The sequence below is a fragment of the Geotrypetes seraphini genome, chromosome 14, assembly GCF_902459505.1.
Source record: "Geotrypetes seraphini chromosome 14, aGeoSer1.1, whole genome shotgun sequence".
Taxonomy (NCBI): domain Eukaryota; kingdom Metazoa; phylum Chordata; class Amphibia; order Gymnophiona; family Dermophiidae; genus Geotrypetes; species Geotrypetes seraphini.
The window spans coordinates 17,706,126-17,731,274 of NC_047097.1; the positions used below are offsets into that span (position 1 = coordinate 17,706,126).

Consider the following 25,149-nt stretch of genomic DNA (forward strand, 5'->3'; position numbering starts at 1 on the left):
TATCCAGAAAATTTGCAAAATTTATCAATCAATTCCAGTAAATGCGGAATGGTAGATTCAGGATTCTTCAAATGAAGCAAAATATCATTTGCATAAGCAGAGATCTTATATTCCCGACCTGCATAAGGATTCCCCTGTATCTCCTTTGCCTGCTGAATGGACAATAACAAGGGTTCCAAAACAAAATCAAAAGGCAAAGGAGATAAGGGACACCCTTGTCTAACTCCCCTCTTCAGACAGGAATGCTCCATAAATGTATAATTAATATATAGTCTAGCTGAGGGGGAACTATACAAGGTTTGAATCATTTGTATAAATCCAGATCCTATACTAAACCAATCCATCGCTTGATACATGAAAGTCCATTCCACACAATCAAAGGCCTTTTCTGCATCCAAAGCTGCGTTTGCAATATTTGAAGCTGACAAGTGAGTTGAGCAGGATTATGTTAGCATAAATAGCAAATCTGTCCTGGAATAATCTCTTACTGAATTGACTTGTTTGATTCCTTATGGAGATGTACTCTGAATCTATTCATGAAGACCAGGTTGAATGTTTCTTTAGGAATTGACCAAGGTGTTCCCGTGGTGGCACTTATACTGGAAGGAGGTCCCCCTATCATTCTCACAGTACTGGAGTACTTAAATGAAAGCCCTCCTGTACCAGTTGTGGTCTTTGAGGGTACTGGTAGAGCTGCAGATATATTGGCCTATGTCTATAAGCAAATAGAAGAAGACGGGTAAGCAAGATTCATATTTATCTTTGTAGACAGAAGTATAACGGTGGAGAGAGATGATACAATGGGCAACCAGCTATATGTCAACGTAGGATTGCCATATGGCTTCAGAAAAAGGAGGGCGGATTGAGACATCTGGATTCTACTCTACTGAATGCAATGGAAGTAAGGGGGACAGACAGAGACATCTGGGCTTTACTTCCATTGAAAAAAACAGAAGTAAAACCCAGATGTCTCAATCCGTCCTTCTTTTTCTGGAGCCACATGGTAACCCTGTGTCAGTGAGGCTTAATTTAGGGGTTGCTTGGACAGGAGACTGGTGCTTTGCACTCTGGGGCTCAAAAAGCAATGCACAAATGAATTTAGGCTCCTGCAATTGAAAAGAGCTGATGGGTAGGGTTACCGATTTCCTCTTTAAAAAAAGAGGACACCTGGCCCTGCCCTCTTCTGCCCCCAGTCCCACTTCCACCCTTGTGTCTCCATTCCCAAGCTCGGGGCTGCATCTGGAGGACCTCCATGCATGCGTGGAGGTCGGTGAGATGACACCAGCATATGTATGTGATATCATCTCATCTACATCTGCGCATGTGCAGATGCCCTCCAGATGTGACTCCCCCCCCCCCCCAAGCTCGGTGCCTTCCAAAACCCGGACAAACTGCCAGGTTTTGGAAATTCTTCCAGGCATCCAGTCAGTCCTCTAAAAAGAGGACATGTCTGTGTTTTCCTAGACGTCTGGTAATCCTACATGACCCACTGAGATCAGGTTAACCCTGGAATATTGCTAGGGTTTTGCTAGGAAGAAGTATGTGTTCCATGTAATGCAAGGCTGCCCATATTGTAGAGATTGAGTCAGAAATTGTTTAGCTTGAACTGAGGCCTGATTTGGTAGAACCTCACCTGACTGACTTGTATGAATGTGAGCCTGCTCTTGGATTTGGAACTACTCCATTGCTTCCCAACATTTTATCCAATGTGCCTCTATGTGAATGCTCATACCTTCCTATGACCCCAGATGACGGACACAACAAAACAGCTGACCTCCCTACTTTCTCACAACGCTGAACTTCAACACCATTTACAATTCTCCTTCCCCCAATTCATATGAAGATTGGAAGCAGAAGCAGTAATAGAAGGGATGACAGTTTCTAGAACAATGCCAATGGTAGCAACTACACTGGGAGTCGGAGCACGCTCAAAAGAGCTTCCTATGGGTTTCTGTTCTAGAATGAGGTCTGTGCATCAGGAATGGATAGTGTCACAGGGTGGCCCCTGTTCCTAGCGAGGCAGCCTTGCCAGAAGAGGGAAATGAGGTTAAAACCTTTAAAAGTATTCCTAAGCCTGCTAAGGAGAGTCCCAGAGTAGTCCCTAGGAATACTTTCAAGCCAAGCCTTCCAGCACTGAAACCTCCTAAAGCCCTGCCTAAATCAAGCAGATCTGGTTTAGCTTTATGTAAGCCAGTTGTGGGAAAACAGATGGAAAGACTACATCTCCCAGCAGGCATAGGGCCAGGGAAGGAAAGAGCAGGAATGGAATACTGGCCACACCCAAACAAGCTCAAACTGGTTTAGGCCAGGTGAGAAGTTCTCTGAGGGCAGGCTACCCTAACACATCTGTAGGGAGGACTAATCAGCTCCCTGCAATGAAGGAAAGGGGTTTAGTTTTCACCCAGAGACAGTTCCAGGGCCAGCCTCAGAGTGCACACCTGCTCCAGACCCAGCAAGCCAGAGCCACACTGCAAAAAGAAAGCAGCAGACTCCAGCCACAGAGAACCAGAAAGCAACAGTCCACCTCATGGCAACAAACTCAGGCAGAGGTTTGTGATGAAGAGGCGAAGGATAAGGTTGATTCTGGGTTTGTTAAGGATAGTGAAATGGTGGATAATGATATGGAAATAGAATATTCTGATTTGCCCACCTTTGAAGGTATGGACATAGGCTGAGAGCCTTTGCTAATAAGGGAGCTGGAGGGAAAAGTAAAGTCTGCTCAAGTTTATTGGAAATGTTGAAGTTTTGTTTTGAACTTTAAACACAAGTCACAGGCAGCCATTTTGTTGGGATCTGGGGAGGGGATCTTTCCAAGCTGATCCATGGAGGGAAAATTATTGGAGAAGATCCCACCCTTGGGGCATTAAGCCTAACCCCAAGGGAGTTTTGCCTGGCAGAAGACAAATTTTCATTTTGTTGAAATAAGGCTTACATATTTTTGGCTTAACTGCAATTGTTTCGTTTTGGTTTGTGAATGCTGGACTCAAGCCCAAGGTGATACAAACCTGAGAATTTATTTTACACTTGTTTATGCTGGTGAAACAATTTCCTTGGGTGCAACCCAAGGAAATTGTACCCAAATTTTTGAAATCTTTTAATTTGAGCCTTACCAAGCTACCAAAACAATCTCGCAAACCGCTCGGCTGAGGTTTGTGTGCACTGGGTTAGGCCACTTGCTGAGCCCAGCTTGGCTGCGCCCGGTCACAATAGACACTGTGAGTTGTGCTGGCTTAGGGTTACCAGACGTCTGGATTCCCTTGGACATGTCCAGGGGTCCGGCTGGCTTTTTGTCCAGGTTTTGAAAAGCTTCTAACAAATTGCGTCGGATTCCCTCCTCCCAATGAGAGCAGGCATTGGGGGGGGGGGGGCAGGAATGGGGCATAAAGGCAGGGATAAGTAGAACTGGGCGGGGCCTAGGGCAGGTCTAGGGGGGGGTCCAGATTTTCCGTTTGGAAAGCCTATGCTGGCTTCCACTGCTAGTAGCGAGTTGGAACAGAAGTCTAGATGGAGAGGGTATCTCGTATGTGGGAATTAGAGTGAATTATCATGTTTCATGTGCTCTCATCCACTGATTATGGAACCTCATTTGGGGTTGGGATTCTAGTTTGGGAACCGCAAGTCTGCTATTGTTATGAGGCTGTATACTTGAAAGAGACACCATTTATCCCTGGGTGTATGGAAAAAAAGGAATGTCTGCTCTTTTGGATTCTTCTGTGATCTGGACTGGCCACTTCCAGAGAAATGCAGACTTAGATGGACCTTGGATTTGACTCAATTGTTAAAGCATCAAGCTAAGAACCAGGAAAGCCAGGGTTCAAAATCCCACAAATGCTCCTTGTGATCTTGAGCAGGACACTTAACCCTCCATTGGCTCAGGTACAAGCGTAGAGATCCAGAAGCCAGCCTGGTTTTCAGGATTTCCACAATGACTAGTTATGAAATCTATCTGCATGCAGTGAAAGCAGTGAGATAAAATAAATCTCATACCTAGTCGTTGTGGAAATCCTGATAACCAGGCTGGCTTGTGGGCTTTACATCCAGGAACAGGAAATTTCCTCCTGCTCCTGCATGTAACTCACTTTCACCTCCTACTGAAAAAGTTGTGAACTAAATCCAAATTCCTTTCTTTTAAAAATCTTTTTATTTGTTAAATGAGTGACATGAAACTAAGAACACAAAGACTGAAAGCAAATCACGGAAAGCATCTTTTACACATAGGTCTGATTCTATAAACAGTGCCTAACGTGTAGGGGCCAAGGAGCGCAAGTGTCGATCATCAGTTAGGCGCCATTTATCGAATTGCACCTAGCCGTGTCTAAAGTGGTCTTAGAACCCAGTGGGCGTTGAAACCTTAGGCGCATTATATTTATGCCAGGGTTTCTTTGACCTAAATGAGTGCAACTAACACCCCCCTTTTATAAAACCGTTGTGCGATTTTTAGCGCTGGCCTGGCAATAACAGCTCCAACGCTCATAGAATTCCTATGAGCGTCAAAGCTGTTACTGCCGCGGCAGGTGCTAAAAATCACGCTATGGTTTTATAAAAGGGGGTGGGAGTGAGGTAAGTTAGGTGCTTACTGATGCCTAAGTCAAAAAACACCCATAATCCACCTCTTTAATGCAAAATACACCCATGATCTGCCCTGTGGCCAAGCCTGTTTTCTGGCCTTGGAGTAGATGCCACCTCGAAGTGGTAGGTGCTAGTGGTGCAATTAGGGTGAGAGGCACCCAAGTGATGGCGCCCCACCTCTGCCCTCTTCTCCGTACCCTCCCTCCCCCGCTCCTCTCCTTGCCACATGTGCATGCCCCCCTTGCCTTCCCCATACCTTTTTTACTTCCCCAACGCAAGGTTGCTGCCTGCGTCGGCATTGGCTTGTTCTCTCATGTCACTTCCAAGACCTGCACCTAGGAAGTGACGTCAGAGGGCGAGCCGACACCGATGTGGGTATGCTTCTCATGCTGGGGAAGTTAAAAAGGTACAGGGGAAGGGGGCATGTCCGGGGAGGGGCCTTCCTATGTCATGGTGACTGGCTATTGTTGGAGACAGGATGCTAGACTGATGGACCTTGGTCGAAGACAGCGTGGCTTTATCTTTTCAGGGGTGTCAAAGTTGGTCCTCGAGGGCTGAAATCCAGTCGGGTTTTCAGGATTTCCCCAATGAATATGCATGACATCTATTTGCATGCATTGCTTTCATTGTATGCTAATAGATCTCATGCATATTCATTAGGGAAATCCTGAAAACCTGACTGGATTGCAGCCCTCGATGAGGGACTTTGACACCTGTGCTCTAGGTCAAGGGTGGGCAACTCCGGTCCTCAAGAGACGGAATCCAGTCGGGTTTTCAGGACTTCCCCAATGAATATTCATGAGATCTATTTGCATGCATTGCTTTCATTGTATGCTAATAGATCTCATGCATATTCACTGGGGGAAACCTGACTGGATTGCGGCCCTCGAGGAGGGATTTTGACACCCCTGTCTTATGTTCATTATATTGCTCTTTTGAATAAACCCAACTTGAAACCTGATAATGTGCTTTTGTTGCAGATTCTTTCATAATTGTGACTGGTACAATTAAAATTACATCACAAAAAAAGAAAGGACTGGATTCTGTAAATGGCGCCATTTCACAATAATCACACCTACAAAGGTGCCTTATGACGTCTAATGCCACTTCTGGCATTAACCATGCCTACAATGATGTTTGGCATCGTAATGTGCCTCCGTAGGTGGGATAATGGCGGCCTTTTTGAAGGTGCCCTTAGACTCCTGTTTTTTTAAAAATTGTATTTAAATTGGTTTTTATTTGGCACAGCCAATTAGTGCACTGATTAAACCAATTAAGTTAGGCAGCAGTAAGACCTGTACTCCTGCCTACCTTTGGCACCATTTACAGAATCGGGACCAAACTGATGCAACACCAACTTCAAAACATCACGTTTCAGCTACCATTTCTAATCATTTATCTCTTGAATTGGAGGGAATGTTTATAAATCAGCGCTATCAGAGCTATTTATTCAAAAATCTTCTCCAAATATATCATGTTAAAAAAATATATAGAAAATCGTGAACAGCCACATAGTATATAGCATCTGTGAAAAGAAATTCAAGGTCACGTATCTGAAAAATGTATTCCGTGATATCATGATGATAGTATTTCAGCAGAAATGGCTTTTTTTCAAGGGAGCTTGCTTACACAGCCATAAGTACTTGGGAAACAAGCAGAATAAAGTAAAAAAAAAATAAAAATAACCAACCAAAACAAACCCAATATTACTTATTTGCTTAAAAAAATATAAACCTTTTATAAATTGTGCTTGCTTACCAGTAGGACAAATGCTTCAACCATCAGTTCCAGCGTGTTCTGGCTCATGTGTACTTGAGTGACAACATATATAGGCTCTACTTTAGAAATTCATGTCAAATCAACATGGATAGCACAGAGACTGTGTCAGAGATGATACAATGGCTTCACCTTATGCTCTGTAGTTTGGTCATGAATATCGGACTCTATACGGGCTGTGTTTCGGCAGGAATCTGCCTTCCTCAGGGGTCCTGATGCAAATCCACGAACCTAAAATACTGTTGAGAACATATAATAATAATAATAATAATAACAGTTTATATACCGCAGGACCGTGAAATTCTATGCGGTTTACAATGATTAGAAAGATGCTACAAATTGAATGGAACATACATAGTTAGAGATTAGTGGTTAACAGTTTACGGGATCAGATTTAGAGGAGAGATTGTGATGGGAGCGATTGTACAGATTCGTCACCTAGGTAATTCAAGAACAGGTATGTTTTTAGGTGTTTCCTAAATTCACCATAGTTATTTGCGTGTATAATTAGTTTTTCCAGGTCTTTGCCCCATAAGGCTGCTTGATACGATAGAAATTGTTGATGGTGTCTCTTAAATTTACATCCTCTAGCCGATGGGGAAACAAACTTCAGGTGTGTATTTCTCTTATCTCTGTTGGTTAAGAAGGAGAAGAGGTCAGTTATATACATATGAGATGAAATGTTGAAAAGTCTGAAGGGAAATGATTCATTCTTAAGGATAAATTCCTGGAGGATAACATAACATAACATGCCACTTGTATACCGCAAAACCATATGGAGCCTTGTGGTTTACAGTAAGCAAGAGAAGCTGAACATCAAACAGTGAATTATGATTAGACATATCATAAATTACCAATTATAAAAATTTATCATATAGATAAGCCTTGATGTTATTTAGTTCTCGCCTTTTGGTGGAATTTGTGGTTGTGAGATAAGTTATGATGTCTATTGAGAATGATAGGGAAGCCTGGCTAGATAGCAGCTCCTGAAGAAGCGTTGATGCGAAACACAATTCTTTGTCAGGCCGGACTCTTATTTGGCAGCTCAATTTGAACAATCACACAATGGAATGGACATTTTGCTACAGGAATATTATGGATCTTAAGCTTGCCTGAATGGTGGCCAAGAATATATTACCAATTTGTTGAGGATGATGAAGAGAATTGATTGAGGAAACATTGACTGGTATGGGTATGGGTCTCCTATCATCGTTTAAACATTGACGTATTTATTGATTAATGTTTTTTGATGCGATAGATTCTTGTGTAAGGGGATAGATTTCGTACGAATGTAAGGAAGTTCTTCTTCACCCATAGAGTGGTGGAAAACTGGAACGCTCTTCTGGAGTCTGTCATAGGGGAAAACACCCTCCAGGGATTCAAGACAAAGTTAGACAAGTTCCTGCTGAACCGGAACGTACTCAGGTAGGGCTAGTCTCAGTTAGGGTGCTTGTCTTTGACCAGAGGGCCACCGCGTGAGTGGACTGCTGGGCAAGATGGACCACTGGTCTGACCCAACAGTGGCAGTTCTTCTATAGCTTTCTAGTTGGAGCATATTATATTATAGTTGAGCTATATTGTGATTTTGTGAACCCTGAATAGAGCGTGTTGGATTGTCCAAGAACATGCATATTCATTAGAGATATCTTGAACACCCGACTGGCTGGGGACCCCCCCCGAAAGTTTAAAAACCACTGCTTAAAAAAATTGATTGGAATGTATTCTACCATTTATTGCTGTAATTCAGGCGGTCAAGAAGATTATTGTAGAATACCGGTTCATTTCACAGGCCTATCCTTGCCTGTTTTTGCTTATAAAAGGCGTGGAGTGGAGGAGATGTTAGTTCATCCTGCTTTTTATGAACGTTGCGGTTCTTGTACATGCATACCGCGAGTTAGAGATGCCTACTGCGGGGTGCGCCGAGGTGTCTCGCGGTAAATTTGCCAGTTGGAATGCACACACCATGAGCTAAATAAATATTTTGTATTTTTGTGAAAAGGGGTGTGTTCAGCGGTAGAGTGTGAGTATGCTAGCGTTTCTCAGTGCGTGGGGCATTGAGTTCGTTAACTGATTAGAAGGGGTTTAGTGCGTGGGCTCTTACTGCCTACAAAATGGGTGGGGGTAAGGGCTCCTGCAGTAATAATTTGAATGGCCATGTGCTAACTGCGCAATTTAGAGCGCGGCCAATCATTCTGGAAATAGGAAAATCAGCCCATTTCAAGGCCCAGCCCAAGTGGCCCTAGCACACGAGAAAGACCCGTTTAGCGTGATATGGCCACTTTTGCCATAGGTTTGGTAAAAGGACCCCATTGTTTCATTTGAATTAGAGAATGACACGGGGACAGATTTTTCACCGTCCCCCGCAGGAACTCAATTTCCCCATTCCCACAAGTTTTGTCACTGTCCCTATCCCTGCCCCTTTCCTGTAAGCTCTGCCTTAACCGCACAAGCCTCAAACACTTATGATTTTAAAATGTTTGAGGCTTGTGCAGATGAGGACGGAGCTTAGGCATTGGTGGAATGAGGCATTATGACATCACAATCTGAGCTCTAGAATGTTGCTACTTAGGATTTTAAAACGTTTGAGGCTTGAGCAGATGAGGACAGAGCTTAGGCATTGGTGGAATGAGGCATTATGACATCACAATCTGAGCTCTAGAATGTTGCTACTTAGGATTTTAAAGTGTTCGAGGCTTGTGCAGATGAGGACGGAGCTTAGGCATTGGTGGAATGAGGCATTATGACATCACAATCTGAGCTCTAGAATGTTGCTACTTAGGATTTTAAAGTGTTTGAGGCTTGTGCAGATGAGGACGGAGCTTAGGCATTGGTGGAATGAGGCATTATGACATCACATTCCGAGCTCTAGAATGTTGCTACTTATGATTTTAAAACGTTTGAGGCTTGAGCAGATGAGGACAGAGCTTAGGCATTGGTGGAATGAGGCATTATGACATCACAATCTGAGCTCTAGAATGTTGCTACTTATGATTTTAAAGTGTTTGAGGCTTGTGCAGATGAGGACGGAGCTTAGGCATTGGTGGAATGAGGCATTATGACATCACATTCCAAGCTCTACAATGTTGCTACTTATGATTTTAAAACGTTTGAGGCTTGAGCAGATGAGGACAGAGCTTAGGCATTGGTGGAATGAGGCATTATGACATCACATTCCGAGCTCTAGAATGTTGCTACTTATGATTTTAAAACGTTTGAGGCTTGAGCAGATGAGGATGGAGTTTGCAGGAATGGAGCAGGAAAAAAACTCGCGAGAACAGGACAGGCAAATGAGTTCCTGTGATGGGGAAACATTTTGTCCCCGTGTCATTCTCTAATTTGAAACCTGTGGCTATCAACTTTATAAACATTGTTCAAACTGCTCACAATCTATATTTGGTGATACTTTAGGCTCCTTTTATTAAATGGCGGTAGAGATTTCTACTGCGGGCCGGCGAGGTAAATGCTTTGACGCTCACAGGAATTCTATGAGCATTGGAGCTCTTCCCTTGCTGGTCCGCAGTAGAAACCTCTACCACCATTTAGTAAAACCCAGTGTTAATTCTTAAGGGTAATGTTATTCATTTGTATTTTACCAATACCTGTGAAACTAATCCCCTCTTTTACAAAACCGTAGCGTGCTTTTTAGCACCGGAGCTATAAACTGCGCTATGTTTGTAAAGGAGTGGGGGAGGGGGTTTAAAGGATTTATTTATGTTATAATTTTCTTTGCTCACCTTTTTATGTAGGCCAAACAATAAGACCACTAAAATCTCACATGAAAAGCACAGAAGCTGTATTCAAAATCAGAATCTGGATGCCCCATTAATAATAATAATAATAATAATTTATTTTTATATACCGCTATACCAGAAAAAGCTCAAAGCGGTTCCCAACAAGGTAAAATGCATACAATCAATAAAATTGAAATGACATAATAAAAACAATCAATTAAAATTGGAATACATCAATTAAGAATCGGTTAAAATTGAAATGCATCAGTTAAGAAACAAAAGTGAATTAAACAGTTGTAATATTAGGATATAGACATGTCAAACAGACGGATCTTTAATGTTTTCCTAAAATCAAAATAAGAAGTGGCCTCTAATATAGGTTTTCCTAGCCATATATTCAGTTTGGCGGCCTGGAAGGAAAAAAATGTTGTCAAAAATCTTCTTATATTGGCAGCATCTCATTGTGTGCAATTTAAAATCTTTTTAGGAGTTAAGAGTTTCACTGCTTCATCAACCATGTCTGTCAGTTTTGGGTGGTGTATTGAATTCTGTGCTTTTGCAGTGCAAACAGCGATGGATTTTTCATCTGCTTACAATTGCCCTGATGGGTCTCAATAACGAGATTGATCAGCATTTTGATTAAAAAAAAAAAATCATAGCGGTCCCCTTTCATCAAGCTGCGGTAGAGATTTTTTTTTTTTAATCGCCATCTGCCGCAGTAAAAAACCCTAACATGGTTTGATAAAAGGGGGCCTTGATGTGTGGTAATTGTATATTTATTTATTTTTAAAATTTATATACCGTTTTATTCCAAAACGGTTTACAAATAGTTCCATACATAAAATATTATAAAATTCAGAATAAGGTAAGAACAAAACAAACCGATTCAATCCTTACATAAAATCAATTTCTCAAAGAAATGCATCTACAAATAATTGTGTTTTCAGCATTTTCCTAAATGAGCTCTTATCGCTACATTTTCAGATTTGACCAACCAGGCTATTCCACAACTTAACCCATGGCATCTGTTTCCACATATTTAGGGATAGCCTTCGTTTTTAGCAATGCTGAATTTTCAGAGCACAAAGTTCAACAACATTCTGCTGTCCTTGTACAAAAGGGGTGTGAAAGTCCCTCCTCGAGGGCCAGAATCCAGTCGGGTTTTCAGGATTTCACCAATAAATATACATGAGATCTATTAGCATACAATGAAAGCAGTGCATTGGGGGAAATCCTGAAAACCCTACTGGATTCCGTCCCTTGAGGACCGGAGTTGCCCACCCTTGACCTAGAGCAGGGGTGTCAAAGTCCCTCATCGAGGGCTGCAATCCAGTCAGGTTTTTAGGATTTCCCCAATGAATATGCATGAGATCTATTAGCATACATTGAAAACAGTGTATGCAAATAGATCTCATGCATATTCATTAGGGAAATCCTGAAAACCCGACTGGATTGCGGCCCTCGAGTAGGGATTTTGACACCCCTGTTGTACAATCAATCATTCTTTCCAGGCTGGACTATCTATCTAAGTCTAACCAAGAAAAGTCTTCAGACTTCAGCGGATCCAGAATACTGCGACTAGGTTGATCTTCGCAAAAAGTAAATTTGATCATGTTTTCCTGCTTCTGTCATAACTTCAATGGCTTCCAGTAATTTCTAGGGTTCACTTTAAATGTGCCTGCCTAACATTCAAGATCCTGCATGGCATTCTTCCCCCCCACCCTAATTCCACTATCTTGGAATTCTACAAAACCTGACACTACCAGATCCACCCATTAACTTAAACTATCTTTCCTCTCGTTAAAAGGCGTTATCTTTGTGGGAAAATTAGGGAAATCTCTTTTCTTCAAAATCACTGAGCTTTGGAATAATCTTCCTGCCCTGCTGCGGAATCTGGGCTCCTTCCAATTATTCCGAAAGCATCTGAAAACTTGGCTGTTCTCAAAAATGTAAATCTCGCTACTCTCTTTATAATCATTAATTCTTATTATGTTTTTCCTTCCTTATATTACAGTTCCTATATCTTTATGGAGAGGATGCGGTATATAAACTTAAGGCTTAATTTAGATAGTTTAGATCAAACCCTTAAATTCAGGAATCGTACCATATAAAAATTGGTGACATATCATAATTGTTTGTATTGAATTCTGAATGCAACTGGTCAATTAGTTTATATATCGGATTAAGGTTATCAGATGTCTGGACGGACATGTCCTCTTTTTAGAGGGCATGTCTGGGCATCCGGATAGCTTTTCAAAACCTAGCTCTTTGTCCGGGTTTTGACAAGCAGATTGCATTGGGAGGGGCATCCGTGCATGCGCGGTTGCCTCCTGACCAAGACGAGCAGGCTGAGGGGGCGGGGCTAGGGGTGAGGCTGGGGCATGGTGTGGGCGTAATGAGGTGGGGGATGGGTGGACCTGGATGGGCCTGGGGGCAGGTCTATGAGTCCGGATTAGACATATGTAAAATCTGGTAACCCTATATCAGATGTTACTTGAACTACAAAGCAATGGCGGAATAGAAATCTCTAATGTAATGTACACAAGATCCAGTACTAAGTGGAAATGTGATGGTTGAAGCATTTGTTCTATTGGAAGGCGAGCACAATTTATAAAAGTGTTTGTTTTTTTTAAGCAAATATGTGATGTTATTTTATTTTATTTTGTTTGTTTCCCAGGTACTTATGGTTGTAAGCAAGTCGCATCTCCTTTGAAAAAGGCAGTTTCTGCTGAAACGCTGTCATCATAATGGTACCACTGAATACATTTCTCAGATAAGTGAGCTGTTTGTTTTTGTCACTGAAGTTTTATAGTATGGGAGTGTTCGTGATTTTTATATGTTTTTTGAGAAAATTTTTGAATTTTTTTTTAGTGATAACACTGATTTATAAACATTCCCTTTGACTCAAAAGATAAATGATGAGGTAAACGGTAGCTGAATATTTGTTATTTTCAGCATTATACGATATCTCATCCCTCCCCCCCCCCACACCTTTTATAAAGATGCAGTAACAGCGGGATATGTATTGGCCCACTTTCCCTCCCCCACCCCACCCCACCCACACATAAACTCCCCTCCAATAACCAAACCACGCTCGCTTATGGATAAATAGCCGCAGCTCTGTTTATTAACAAAACAATTAATTTAACACTCGCATAACAAAACAGTTTCCCGAACTACACCTTAAACCATTACCAATAATATTTGGCCCCTGACCCTGCCATGCCAGCAAGGGTCTGGGGGGTGGCATATCCCAACATGCCCCTTTAACCAGAGGCACCAGAACCAGGGCACGGCTCCCTGCCATCCCCCTGCTCATCTCCTGATGAGCTCCACCAATCCGTAGCTCAGGGTAACCGCCAACCCAAACTCGGCAACCTACCGAACCAGACAAAAAAGGGGTGGGAGGGTGGGCAGGAAAAAGCCGCCTCGGAGGACCGATGCCACTGAGTGTCGTTGCCGAGTGGGGATGGGGGGGCGCTGATGCCGCTCATTGCCATCCCGTTGGGGGGGAGGGCCTTGCCGATCTTGTTACCAAAATCGGAAAGGTGAGGGAGAAATATGGGCCTGTGGTGAATGGAGAGATTGAGAGAAGGGGACAGATGATGGAAGTGGGGGAAAGAGAGAGAAGGGGCAGATGATGGAAGTGGAGAGAAGGGGGAGAGAGAAGAGGGCAGATGATGGAAGTTGGGGGGAAAGAGAGAGAAGAGGGCAGATGATGGAAGTGGAGAGAAGGGGGAGAGAGAAGAGGGCAGATGATGGAAGGAGGGGGGAAGAGAGAGAAGGGGCAGATGATGGAAGTGGAGAGAAGGGGGAGAGAGAAGAGGGCAGATGATGGAAGTTGGGGGGAAAGAGAGAGAAGAGGGCAGATGATGGTAGTGGGGGAAGGGGCAGAAGATGGAAGTGGGGAGAGAGAAGAGGGCAGATGATGGAAGTGGGGGAAGAGAGAAGGGGCAGATGATGGAAGTGGAGAGAAGGGAGATAGAGAAGAGGGCAGAGGATGGAAGGAGGGGATAAATAAAAGGAGGGCACATGATGGGGGAAAATGATTGAGTTAGGGAAATACTGGAGGGGGTGAGGGAAAGAGGTGGCGAGCTGTAGGTAGACAGTAAAAAAGGGAATTGATGAGAGGGTAGTAAGAGCGTAATCTAGATGGATGCAGAAAATAAATTGAAAAGGAAAATGAGGGAAGAAAGGGATTGCAAAAGAGAGATGTGGGAGAGGGAAGGAGAGGAGAGAGATGCCAGACCAATGGGGGTGAAAGGAGAGATAGAAGGGGGAGGCATACAGTTTCTGGAAGGGGCATAGAAGGAGAGAAGATGCCATATAGGGGCAGAGAGATGGCAGACAGTGGATGGAAGGAAGAGAGTAACAAGAAGATGAGGAAAGCAGAAACCAGAGAAGATAAAGGTAGAACAAACAAGTCCCGAAAAGCAACCTGATTACATGTTTACCTACCTCTAGGGATAAGCACTGGCTTTCTCCAGGTCTACCTTAGCAGTTTATGGACTTTAACTTCAGTGATTTGTGCACACCTTTTTCAAGCTACCCTGACTGCTTTTCCCAAATTCTCAGGCAACAAGTTTGAGTTTAACTGAAAAGTATTTTTTAAGTCTACTACTCAGTAGCTTTGTGTGTTCCCTAGTCTTTAGGAAAAGTAAAGAAATCACTTTTATCCATTCCATTCAGGAGTTTAGACCTCTACTCTATTCCCTCTCAGCCATCTTTTCTTCAAACTGAAGAGCCCAAATCTTTTAAGCATTTCCTCATTTCCCATACCCTTAATTAATTAATTTATTTCTTCCATTTGTGCGTGGCACATACGTATACAAGCTCTAGGCGACATTACAGAGGAAGGGGTTAATCATTTTGGCTGCCCTTCACTGTGCCATTTCTAATTCTCCTATATCTTTTTTGAGAAGCAGCAATCAGACATGTCCATAATACTCAAGTTGCACTTACACCATATGATATATTGTACATATAATTTTTATTCTTTATTTTTTCTAATAATTTCTAACATTCTGTTTACTTTTTTGAGCACCATCAACGCGCTAGATCTTAGGAACGGAAGTCAATAAAATCATTCTTAAGCCTACACCCTGTGTGACGTTTCTTTATTCTCAGAAATCTCCCCGAAGGAGCAGAATCTGAAATCATTTCAACCATCAAGAAGACGTTTGACTTCAGCCAATACGAGGCAGTTCGCCTTTTTCACACTTTGATGAAGTGCATGAAAAATAAAGGGCTTGTAAGTAAGAAAGAGAAACAGTGTGGCGTGATAAGTTACTAAGAGCTAATTTCGGACTTAGTAGAGATAATAACATATCTGTTGTACTCGGCAAAATAAGAGGATGTTGAAAATATGAATGTATAAATACATAATGAGTTGATATTTTTATTAAAGTGTCTGTTTTCCATTACAGGATCAAACAAAATATTTAAATTAATTTTATATAATATTGTGTGAATAGATAACCGTGTTCCATATTGGGTCAGACAACCATCAAGACATTGATATTGCAGTTTTCACAGCACTGCTGAAAGGTGAAAAATGTATTTTTTAAAATTTTTTTGGATGAACAATGTTTCCTTCCTTTCCTCTCCTTTCCTTCCTTTCCTTTCCTCTCCCTCCTTTCTTTCTTCCTTTCCTTTCCTTTCCTCTCCTTCTTTTCCTTTTTTTTCCTTTTGTTTTCATAAAACGCAGTTAAATTTTATGACAGTCAAGTAAACATAAGGGAGATTGCCAAAAATGCAGTGTAGTGAAAATAGAGATCAAAGTGCTTCAAACAAAAATAATAAAGATCTCTAAAGCAGAATCTAAAGATAGAAACATAGAAATAGATGGCAGGTAAGGGCCACGGCCCATCCAGTCTGCCCACCTCAAAGACCCTCCCCTACCTTTCTTTGTGAATAGATCCCACGTGTCTGTCCCATTTGGCCTTAAAATCAGGCACGCTGCTGGCCTCAATAACCTGAAGTGGAAGACTATTCCAGCGATCAACCACCCTTTCAGTGAAAAAGAATTTCCTGGTGTCCCCAAGCAGTTTTCCGCCCCTAATTTTCCACGGATGCCCCCTTGTTGCCGCTGGACTCTTGAAGAAGAAGATATCTTCTCCTAACTCGATGCGGCCCGTGAGATGTTTGAATGTCTCGATCATGTCACCCCTCTCTCTGCGTTCCTCGAGCGAGTATAGCTGTAATTTATCCAGCCTTTCTTCGTACGGGAGATCCTTGAGTCCCGAGACCATCCGGGTGGCCATTCTCTGGACCGATTCCAGTCTCAGCACATCCTTGCGATAATGCGGCCTCCAGAATTGCACACAGTATTCCAGGTGGGGCCTCACCATTGATCTATACAATGGCATAATGACTTCCGGCTTACGGCTGACGAAACCCCTCCGTATGCAGCCTAAGATGGTCTTAAACCTTAGAAATCACATTATGTGAGAGCTAAGCTCCACTCAGAATTGTGTAATCACGCCAAGGACCCAAGTCCCTATAGCGAGATCCACCATCCAATCATTATGCATGAAAAATGTATAAATTAAAGAAGTTGTAACTCATATAAATGTAATGAAAAGTATGTGCAAAAATTATACACTTAGCTCATAGGGTTGAGGGTCCTGACATGGACTACGTTTCGTAACCTAAACTAAAAACGCACTAAAAACGCTAGCGCACCTTAGTAAAAGGAGCCACACTTTTTTTTTATTTTTATGATATTGAAGTTCTTTTAAGCTGTATTGTTTTTTGTTTTGAGTGGGTGGAGCTATTGCTTCAGGATGACGTATATTTGTCAATTGAATGGTTTATGTTTATTATGTTTGGTGTTATATGGAAACCGCCGAGATTTCAGGCGGTATATACATTTTTAAAATTAAATAAATAAATTACTGATCTTGACTTGTCTCATGTTATCTGCCTTATCTCTCCGTCCTCCCCTGCCTCCCTCCTCTTTTCCTTCCTGTTTTCTCTATCAGTCGCCTAGAGCTTGTGCAGGTTTCTGCGACTCAGATTAGATTAGATTTTGGAAAGTCCAAAGGTCAGGTAACAGGACACGAACAAATCTGATTCTCTTTGTATTTACAGGAATGAAGGTTTCTGCATTTGACCAGCTTGCCCTGACACTGGCGTGGGATAGAGTTGATATCGCTAAGGACCATATTTTCATTTGTGGACAAAAATGGGTGGTAGGTATGGAGAACAGTAAATGGGAGAAAAAGAACATAAGATTTGCCGCTGCTGGGTCAAACCAGTGGTCCATCGTGCTTAGCAGTCCACTCAAGCGGCGGCCCTTAGGTCAAAGACCAGTGCCCTATTTGAGTCTAGCCTTACCTGCGTATGTTCTGTTCCAGAAGGAACTTGTCCAACTTTTTCTTAATCCCTGAAGGGTGATTTCCCCTATAACAGCCTCCGGAAGAGCGTTCCAGGTTTCTACCACTCTCTGGGTGAAGAAGAACTTCCTTACGTTTGTACGGAATCTTTTCCCTTCTAACTTTAGCATGAGCAGCATTTTCCACCCGTTGCTTGCGCCGGCCTCGGCTCCCTTCTGATGTCATGTCCTGATCCCACGACCAGGAAGTGACATCAGAAGGGAGCCGAGGTTGGTGTGAGCAGCAGGTGGAAAATGCTGCTCACGCTAGTGAACATTTCTAGAGGCATTCAGGAGAGGGGTCGAGAGGAGGAGAGGCGCCAGCACCTCCATGAGGACAGCGCCCAGGGTGCCCCTCACCCGTGTTACTACACCACTATCCTGGTACTTAGGCATTGCTCGGTATCCTAATACCGAGCGATGCCTAAGTTGAGTTAGACACCACTAGGTGCAATTCTATAAACGATGCCTAGTGGTTGATTGACAACTGCGCCAAACAGCGCTATTTATAGAATCAAGCCCTAATAGCTCACATTTATTTTGGCTAATTTGTTTAAGTTATGCTGTTACAACAACAAAGTTAGCTGACAAAATCTAGGGCAGACTGGCCCAAGTTCAGTCCTTGAGGGCTGCAACAAACCAGGTTTTCAGGATATCCCTAAAGAATATGCATCATATACAAAGAAGTCCTTAACTGCTACAAATTCAAATATGAACTATTTTATTTAATGGTTTTAACTCATTCTATACTCTGAACTTTATATATGATGTATAGAATTAACTGAAGCTAGACTTTAATAGATATTTGTCCCACCTATTGTGTATTGGGTTATTAAAGAATATGCATGAGAGAGATCCATATATAATTATAAGTGGGAATGCAGATCTTTCTCATGAATATTCATTAGGGATATCCTGAAAATCTGGTCTGCATTTGGCTCTCAAAGACTGAACCTGGACAAGCCTAATCAAGTTTCAAGTTTTCAAGTTGTATTTAAAATTTGATTTAATCGCTCGTCAGGACTTCTAAGCAAGTTACAGGTAAGAAAAAAGGAGATTAAAATAAGCAACAATCAAATGCAATGATTGTAACATAAACGTTTTAAAACAGTAAAAAAGAGTGACATAAATCGCATGAGACAATTAAAACTTAACTAACACGAAACAAAAGGTAAATGGGGAAGAAATACAATGGGTGGCTGAATCTCATGATGGATGCCAACTTGTCGGGTTGGGGTGCTCACTGCGGGGATTAATCATCTGGAGCTCCGGGCAATTTGGCAGTCATAATTTGCTCTCCAGCCCCTTCTGAAAGGAAAAGCAGGGCGAGTATTCTCTGAAAAAGCCTGGAATTCCCTTCCGAGGGAAGTGGTGGAGAGGAAAACGGTGATGGAATTCAAAAAAGCATGGGATAAACATAGAGGATTTCTAATTAGAAAATGAAGAATGTAAATTAAAGAACTAAGGCTGTTACTGGACATTGCATGGTCTGTGTCCCATATATGGTGATTCGGTGTAGGACGGGCTGTGGTGGGCATCAATGGGGACTCCACTAACTTGGAACATGAGGATGTTACTGGCCAGACTTTACGGTAGATTTCCTACAAACAGGAAGGTTGGGTAGGCTGGAGTGAGTTTGGACGGCAACTTCAGCATTTGGAACCTAGGACGATGCCAGGAGGACTTTACAGTCTATGACCCAGAAATATCAAAGAAGAGACAAGTTAATTTAATCATGTATTTGTAATGGGTATAACTAATGGGCAAACTGGATGGACCATTCAGGTCTTGGATCTTTTCCAGATAAGCCCCGCCCAAAAGTTAACCCCCGCCACCCAAAAAAAATTATAAAAAAGAGGCGCGATCTGTAGAAAGTAAAGTGGGGGGGGGGTTCCCCCCACGCTCCCTCGTCGGAGCCCTTAAAAAAATGGTCGACAATTTATCCTATTTTTTTATAATGTTAAGTTTCATATCCTCTTTTTTATAATCTTTTATAGGTGCTCCGCCGGGGGTCGTGGGGGGGAACCCCCCCACTTTACTTTATGCACATCGCGTCGCGTTGTGGGCCCGTTGTGCTGAGAACTTCACTGGTTAAGGTTGCGTGCGCTGGCAAAAGGTGGCGGGGCTTAACTTTCGGCGCGTCCACTTTTTCCATTAGTGGCGGGGCTTATCTGGAAAAGATCCCAGGTCTTTATCTGCCGTCATTTACTATGTTACCTGGCAGAAACCCAGAGTAGCAACGTTCCAGAGCTGAGATTGTGATGTCATAATGCCTTATCCCACCAATGCCTAAGAGCCAACCTCAGCAGTGATGTCACAATGGCTTGATTAGATGGCAACTTCAGCATTTGGAACCTAGGACAATCCCAGGTGGACTTTACAGTCTGTGACCCAGAATAACCAAAGCAGAGACAAGTTAATTTAATCATGTATTTGTAATGGGTATAACTAACGGACAAACTGGATGGACCATTCAGGTCTTGGATCTTTTCCAGATAAGCCCCGCCAAAAAGTTAACCCCCGCCACCCAAAAAAAATTATAAAAAAGAGGCGCGATCTGTAGAAAGTAAAGTGGGGGGGGGGTTCCCCCCACGCTCCCCCGTCGGAGCCCTTAAAAAAATGGTCGACAATTTATCCTATTTTTTTATAATGTTAAGTTTCATATCCTCTTTTTTATAATCTTTTTTGGGTGCTCCGCCGGGGGTCGTGGGGGGGAACCCCCCCACTTTACTTTATGCACATCGCGTCGCGTTGTGGGCCCGTTGTGCTGAGAACTTCACTGGTTAAGGTTGCGTGTGCTGGCAAAAGGTGGCGGGGCTTAACTTTCGGCGCGTCCACTTTTTCCATTAGTGGCGGGGCTTATCTGGAAAAGATCCCAGGTCTTTATCTGCCGTCATTTACTATGTTACCTGGCAGAAACCCAGAGTAGCAACGTTCCAGAGCTGAGATTGTGATGTCATAATGCCTTATCCCACCAATGCCTAAGAGCCAACCTCAGCAGTGATGTCACAATGGCTTGATTAGATGGCAACTTCAGCATTTGGAACCTAGGACAATCCCAGGTGGACTTTACAGTCTGTGACCCAGAATAACCAAAGCAGAGACAAGTTAATTTAATCATGTATTTGTAATGGATATAACTAATGGGCAAACTGGATGGACCGTTCAGGTTTTTATCTGCTGTCATTTACTATGTTATATGGTAAAGGAGAACAATTAAGGAAAGTACAAAAGGTACGGGGGATGCTGAAAGTTGCTTCTTATGGAAGGTAAAGAAAGATCGAAAAAAGTACCGATTTCAAGTTTTGAATGCTTCTTTATAGAGAGGATAAATGATGAATGTGATCTGTGAAGACAGACAATTTTCTGCTACCATTAAGAAGTTTGTTCAGGTCTTTTAATTATTGTGAACAATGACTTTTCTATACTGTTCTTAGGTTGGATCCCTTGAGCAGGCGATGTTGGATGCCCTTGTCATGGACAGGGTTTCCTTTGTGAAACTTCTTATCGAAAATGGAGTTAGCATGCACAAATTCCTTACAATTCCCAGACTGGAAGAACTTTATAACCTGGTAAGTGCATGATTTGACCCTTGACCTCAGAAGACTGTGGCAAGGATCCCTAAAGTCATTATGACTTAGTAAACTAGTCCGGTTTCTAATTGCAATTTGTCTGTAGCTTATTGTAATCAAATAGCAAAAATGTGCACCACAACCATGGCTCATTGTAGGGCACTGAGTCAGATTTCTACCAGATAGATAGCACCAAGTGAATATTGATTCTGACTTTTCAAATTTGTGAATTGGCATGTATTTCCTGTTCCATTTTGCATTTCTGGACTCCAAATACCTTTCAGTTCAATGCGGTGTACAGAAAATAATAAGAGAAACTGTACAATAACAGCAATCTATACAACTCACTGATAACAATCCATACTTTAAAAAAAGATACGTTACCAAGACTATCATTTTTCTAGAAATCGAACAAAAGAGACAATTTCAACAATTTTCTAAAATGCAAATATGAAGGTGATAATGATAACAATTTCCGAAGTTCGTCATGCCAGCTAGCTACCTGAAAAGCGAATGATTGTTGTAAACACTTCTTATAAATACAACCTTGTACTGAAGGGAACACAAATAATGAGGCAACCCGTAACGGGCGATCAGTATTGAAAATTCCTAGTTTAGGTCTTTCCCTTCCAAAAGTTGGTCAAGGCTGGGGATGCTGCAAAGGCGACATTCACAGGTTTTGGATAGGGGGGAGGGAAGGAAGAGTCCTAGGGCTAGATTCACGAACCTGCCCGATCAGGACCGATATGGGCAGGTCCGATGGATTCGTCAACCTCCAATATGCAGATAGGAGTGATCGGAGGAACACCCCCATCTGCCGGCAAGGATCGCTGGTGTGTGATCCCAACGCACGCGCAGACCAGCTGTAGATGGTTTGCGCATGCCCGTCTGAGCCACGACATTTTTTAAAAACTTTAAACTTTTTTTACTTTCTTAAACTTTAAATTTTTTTTACTTTTTAGCTCAGCAAGCCTGTGATTTTAACCCGCTTTAAACCCTTGCAGAGCAGGGAAGGGCAGGAGAGATTTGGAGCAGCAGGCGGGAGAAATCTGGGGACGAGCAGGGCAGCAATTGGGGAGAGAGCAGGGCGGTGATTTGGGGCATATATTCTTCAATCACGGCACAAGTCTTGCATTCTTCATCCAAATTATATTTTTCCTCTTTTCATTTTCCATAAAGAAACCATGTTCAACGAAGTCAACACTTTTCCATCTTCTCCGTGACGTCAAAAAGGTAAAGCTCCTTCTTGATCTAATATTGGTGTAAATTTGAAATTTAAAAGTCATATTTTGGTTTAAAATGTTTGGAAATCAAAACTCTGAAGCTTACATACATACAGTTGCTGAATTATTTCTGAATCCCCTCCTCCTCCTCCCCCCACCATCCCCCACTTCCAAGTGGTAGCTTTGGAAGCAGGGGAGTAAAGATAGATGATGTAGAGGTCTGAGTCCTTACGATGGTCACAGAAGTGGTTGAATCTGCTGCTTCCAGAAGTAGTTTCGTACAGAGAAGTATAATGGCGTGTGTACTGTGTGCGAGGGCGGGCTGCAGGGCCAGATAAGACGAGCCACATAATCTTAACCAGTGGCATAGTGAGTGTAGGGGGCACCCGGGGCAGAGGCGCACTTCTGTGCCTCCCCCACTGCGTGCATGCCCCTCCCCTTCTGCCAAAACCAGGACCTCCTGACACTCCCCCTTGACACCAAGCGCCCCTGTCTTCCGATTACTCCTCCCTCTCCCACATAATCCTGGTGGTCTAGTGGGTTTGGGGGGGGGGGTTGGATCAGATCCCACCCCCAGCTCAAGAGCCCTCTACTCCTGTATCTTTTGTCGAAAATCAGGCAGGAGGGATATCCTCTTCAAAATGGCGGCCTTTCCCCCTTCTGGTGCACTGAACCAATCAGTGTCTTGGGCCCCACCCAGTGCGTGCTGGTGATGCATTAGGAGGAGCCTAAGGCCCCGATTGGTTCAGGCACCTAAGGCCCCTCTCTTAGGGGCCTTGATTTTGTGAGGGAGTGTTCTTAAGGGGAATGGCAGCGTTCTATAGACTCACTCACATGGGGCACCTACATGACGCTGCCTAATTCTGTAAAGGAAAGAAGGTGCTTAATTTATTATTTTTTTTTTTAATAGAATATTAGTGTAGCCGGCTATGCAGATGTATGTGTTTAGGCATGAGCACTTACCTTTCCATGTGGGCTTTCCCATCCGTGGAGTCTGGATTAGGGTTACCATAGTTTGGGCCACTAAACCCTGGGCACAAGGCCCCAATCTGTTCTACCTATAGCCCCGCCCCCACAAAGCCTCCTCTCTTCTTCCCCGATGAGCTCCGGCCATGTCTGGAGGGCCTGGGGTATGCGCAGATGTGTGTGACATAATATGCGCATGCTCAGAGGCCCTCCAGATGTGGCTGGAGCTCGTCGGGGCTTCTGGGTTTTAGAAAGTCCGTCCGGGCACTTAGACAGTCCTCTAAAAAGAGGACATGTCCGGGTTTCCAGGAAGTCTAGTAACTCTTTGTTTAGACATGAGCACTTGCTTGTCCATGTAGGCATTCCCATTGGTGGAGTCTGGATGAAGTCCCACCCTACGTGCTCTCAAAAATCAGTGCATAGTGGATTTCTGGTATCTATATACAGATATGCACACATGTATGTGCTTATGTTCTAGAATTCTGGTCATTTACACTTGTACTTGACATGTAGTGCTTTCTGTATAGAATGATTCCCCATGTGTCTGGGGTTTTTTTGTTAGCCTCCAACCAAACAAATCCTCACTCAGCAGGAAAAGGTATATAATGGAAGACCAGACCAACTTGTATCTTTCTTCTCATTTCTTTATTGAAAATTCTTCATAGAAACATTCTTGCTCCAAGCAATACTGCCCGACGGGACGCTCCTGCCCTGAATGTATGAGGAAGCCAAAATGAGTGCTCCCTGCTGGAACCCTTGAAAAAGCCATTGTTGGCGAAACGGGTCCCGTCGGGCAGTATTGCTTGGAGCAAGAATGTTTCTATGAAGAATTTTCAATAAAGAAATGAGAAGAAAGATACAAGTTGGTCTGGTCTTCCATTTAGGTGTTATTTTTGATAATAAACTAAATTTCCATGATCATATCAGTAATATTGTGAAAATCACTTTTTACAGATTACGTAAAATTCGTTCCATTTCAAAATTTCTCTGTTCTAAATCACTTACTATACTTGTTCACTCTTTGGTGATGTCTAAGCTCGATTACTGCAATTCTTTATTCAAAGGGATTGCACTACATGAAATAAAACGATTACAAATCATACAGAATACAGCAATAAAATTAATCAATAATTCAAAAAAATATGATCATGTAACACCACTTCTTAAAGAGGCGCATTGGCTTCCTGTTAATTATAGAATCACTTATAAGTTATGTATAACTATTTTCAAAACTTTGACTAATAAGACTCCTGCTTTTTTATATAGATCACTGATTCCTTATTCTACTAAAAGAATTTTAAGATCTAGCGAACAAAATCTGCTAACAATTCCATCATTAAAAATTATTAATACTAGGAGACAATTTATTTTTTCCTGTATGGCACCGCAAACTTGGAATGCCCTTCCTATTGTGCTGCGGGATGAGAAAGACTTGGGTAAATTTAAAACTGCGTTAAAAACTTTCCTTTTTTTTTACATAATTTATTTATTTTATAAATTCTGTTTATTGGTCAATTTATTGGGTAAATTTAAATCTGTGTTATTTTACCGTTTTAATGATGCCTTCTTCACATAATTCTTTTATATTTTAAGAATGATGATTATTTGATCAATCCTGTTCTAATTACATTATTTTGTGTTTTCCTTCATTGTCTTATCTTTATTTAAAATTGTATTTCTTCCCTTCTTTCTCTTTGTTTAACTATGCTTAAATTTATTGTTTTTTAGTTATTACTTAAATATATTGTCTGCATTGTAATGTAATGTATTGTTACTGTATTTTAGATTTATATTGTAAATTTTAAATGTACATCGCTTAGAACATTTGATTAAGCGATTTATCAAGTCCCATAATAAACTTAAAACTTAAACTTATTATATACCTTTTCCTGCTGAGTGAGGATTTGTTTGGTTGGAAGTTATTCTGTTCACCTCAC

General features: G+C 42.3%; 1 protein-coding gene across 4 annotated transcripts in view; it reads left to right on the forward strand.

Moving 5' to 3' along the window:
• Nucleotides 1-25,149, forward strand: part of LOC117348494 (transient receptor potential cation channel subfamily M member 7-like) — a 148,638-nt gene that overhangs the window by 38,416 nt on the left and 85,073 nt on the right. The window contains exons 1-7 of one of the 4 annotated variants that reach the window (XM_033920708.1): nucleotides 2,358-2,549; nucleotides 12,754-12,853; nucleotides 15,204-15,327; nucleotides 15,551-15,623; nucleotides 17,169-17,269; nucleotides 20,889-21,023; nucleotides 22,203-22,256. In XM_033920708.1, the coding sequence (XP_033776599.1) occupies nucleotides 15,301-15,327; nucleotides 15,551-15,623; nucleotides 17,169-17,269; nucleotides 20,889-21,023; nucleotides 22,203-22,256 (390 nt within the window). In that variant the 5' untranslated portion in view covers nucleotides 2,358-2,549; nucleotides 12,754-12,853; nucleotides 15,204-15,300. Of the gene's footprint in view, nucleotides 1-564; nucleotides 740-2,357; nucleotides 2,550-12,753; nucleotides 12,854-15,203; nucleotides 15,328-15,550; nucleotides 15,624-17,168; nucleotides 17,270-20,888; nucleotides 21,024-22,202; nucleotides 22,257-25,149 lie in introns of those variants that run through there. The other 3 variants (XM_033920709.1, XM_033920707.1, XM_033920710.1) reach the window with 3 other exon arrangements.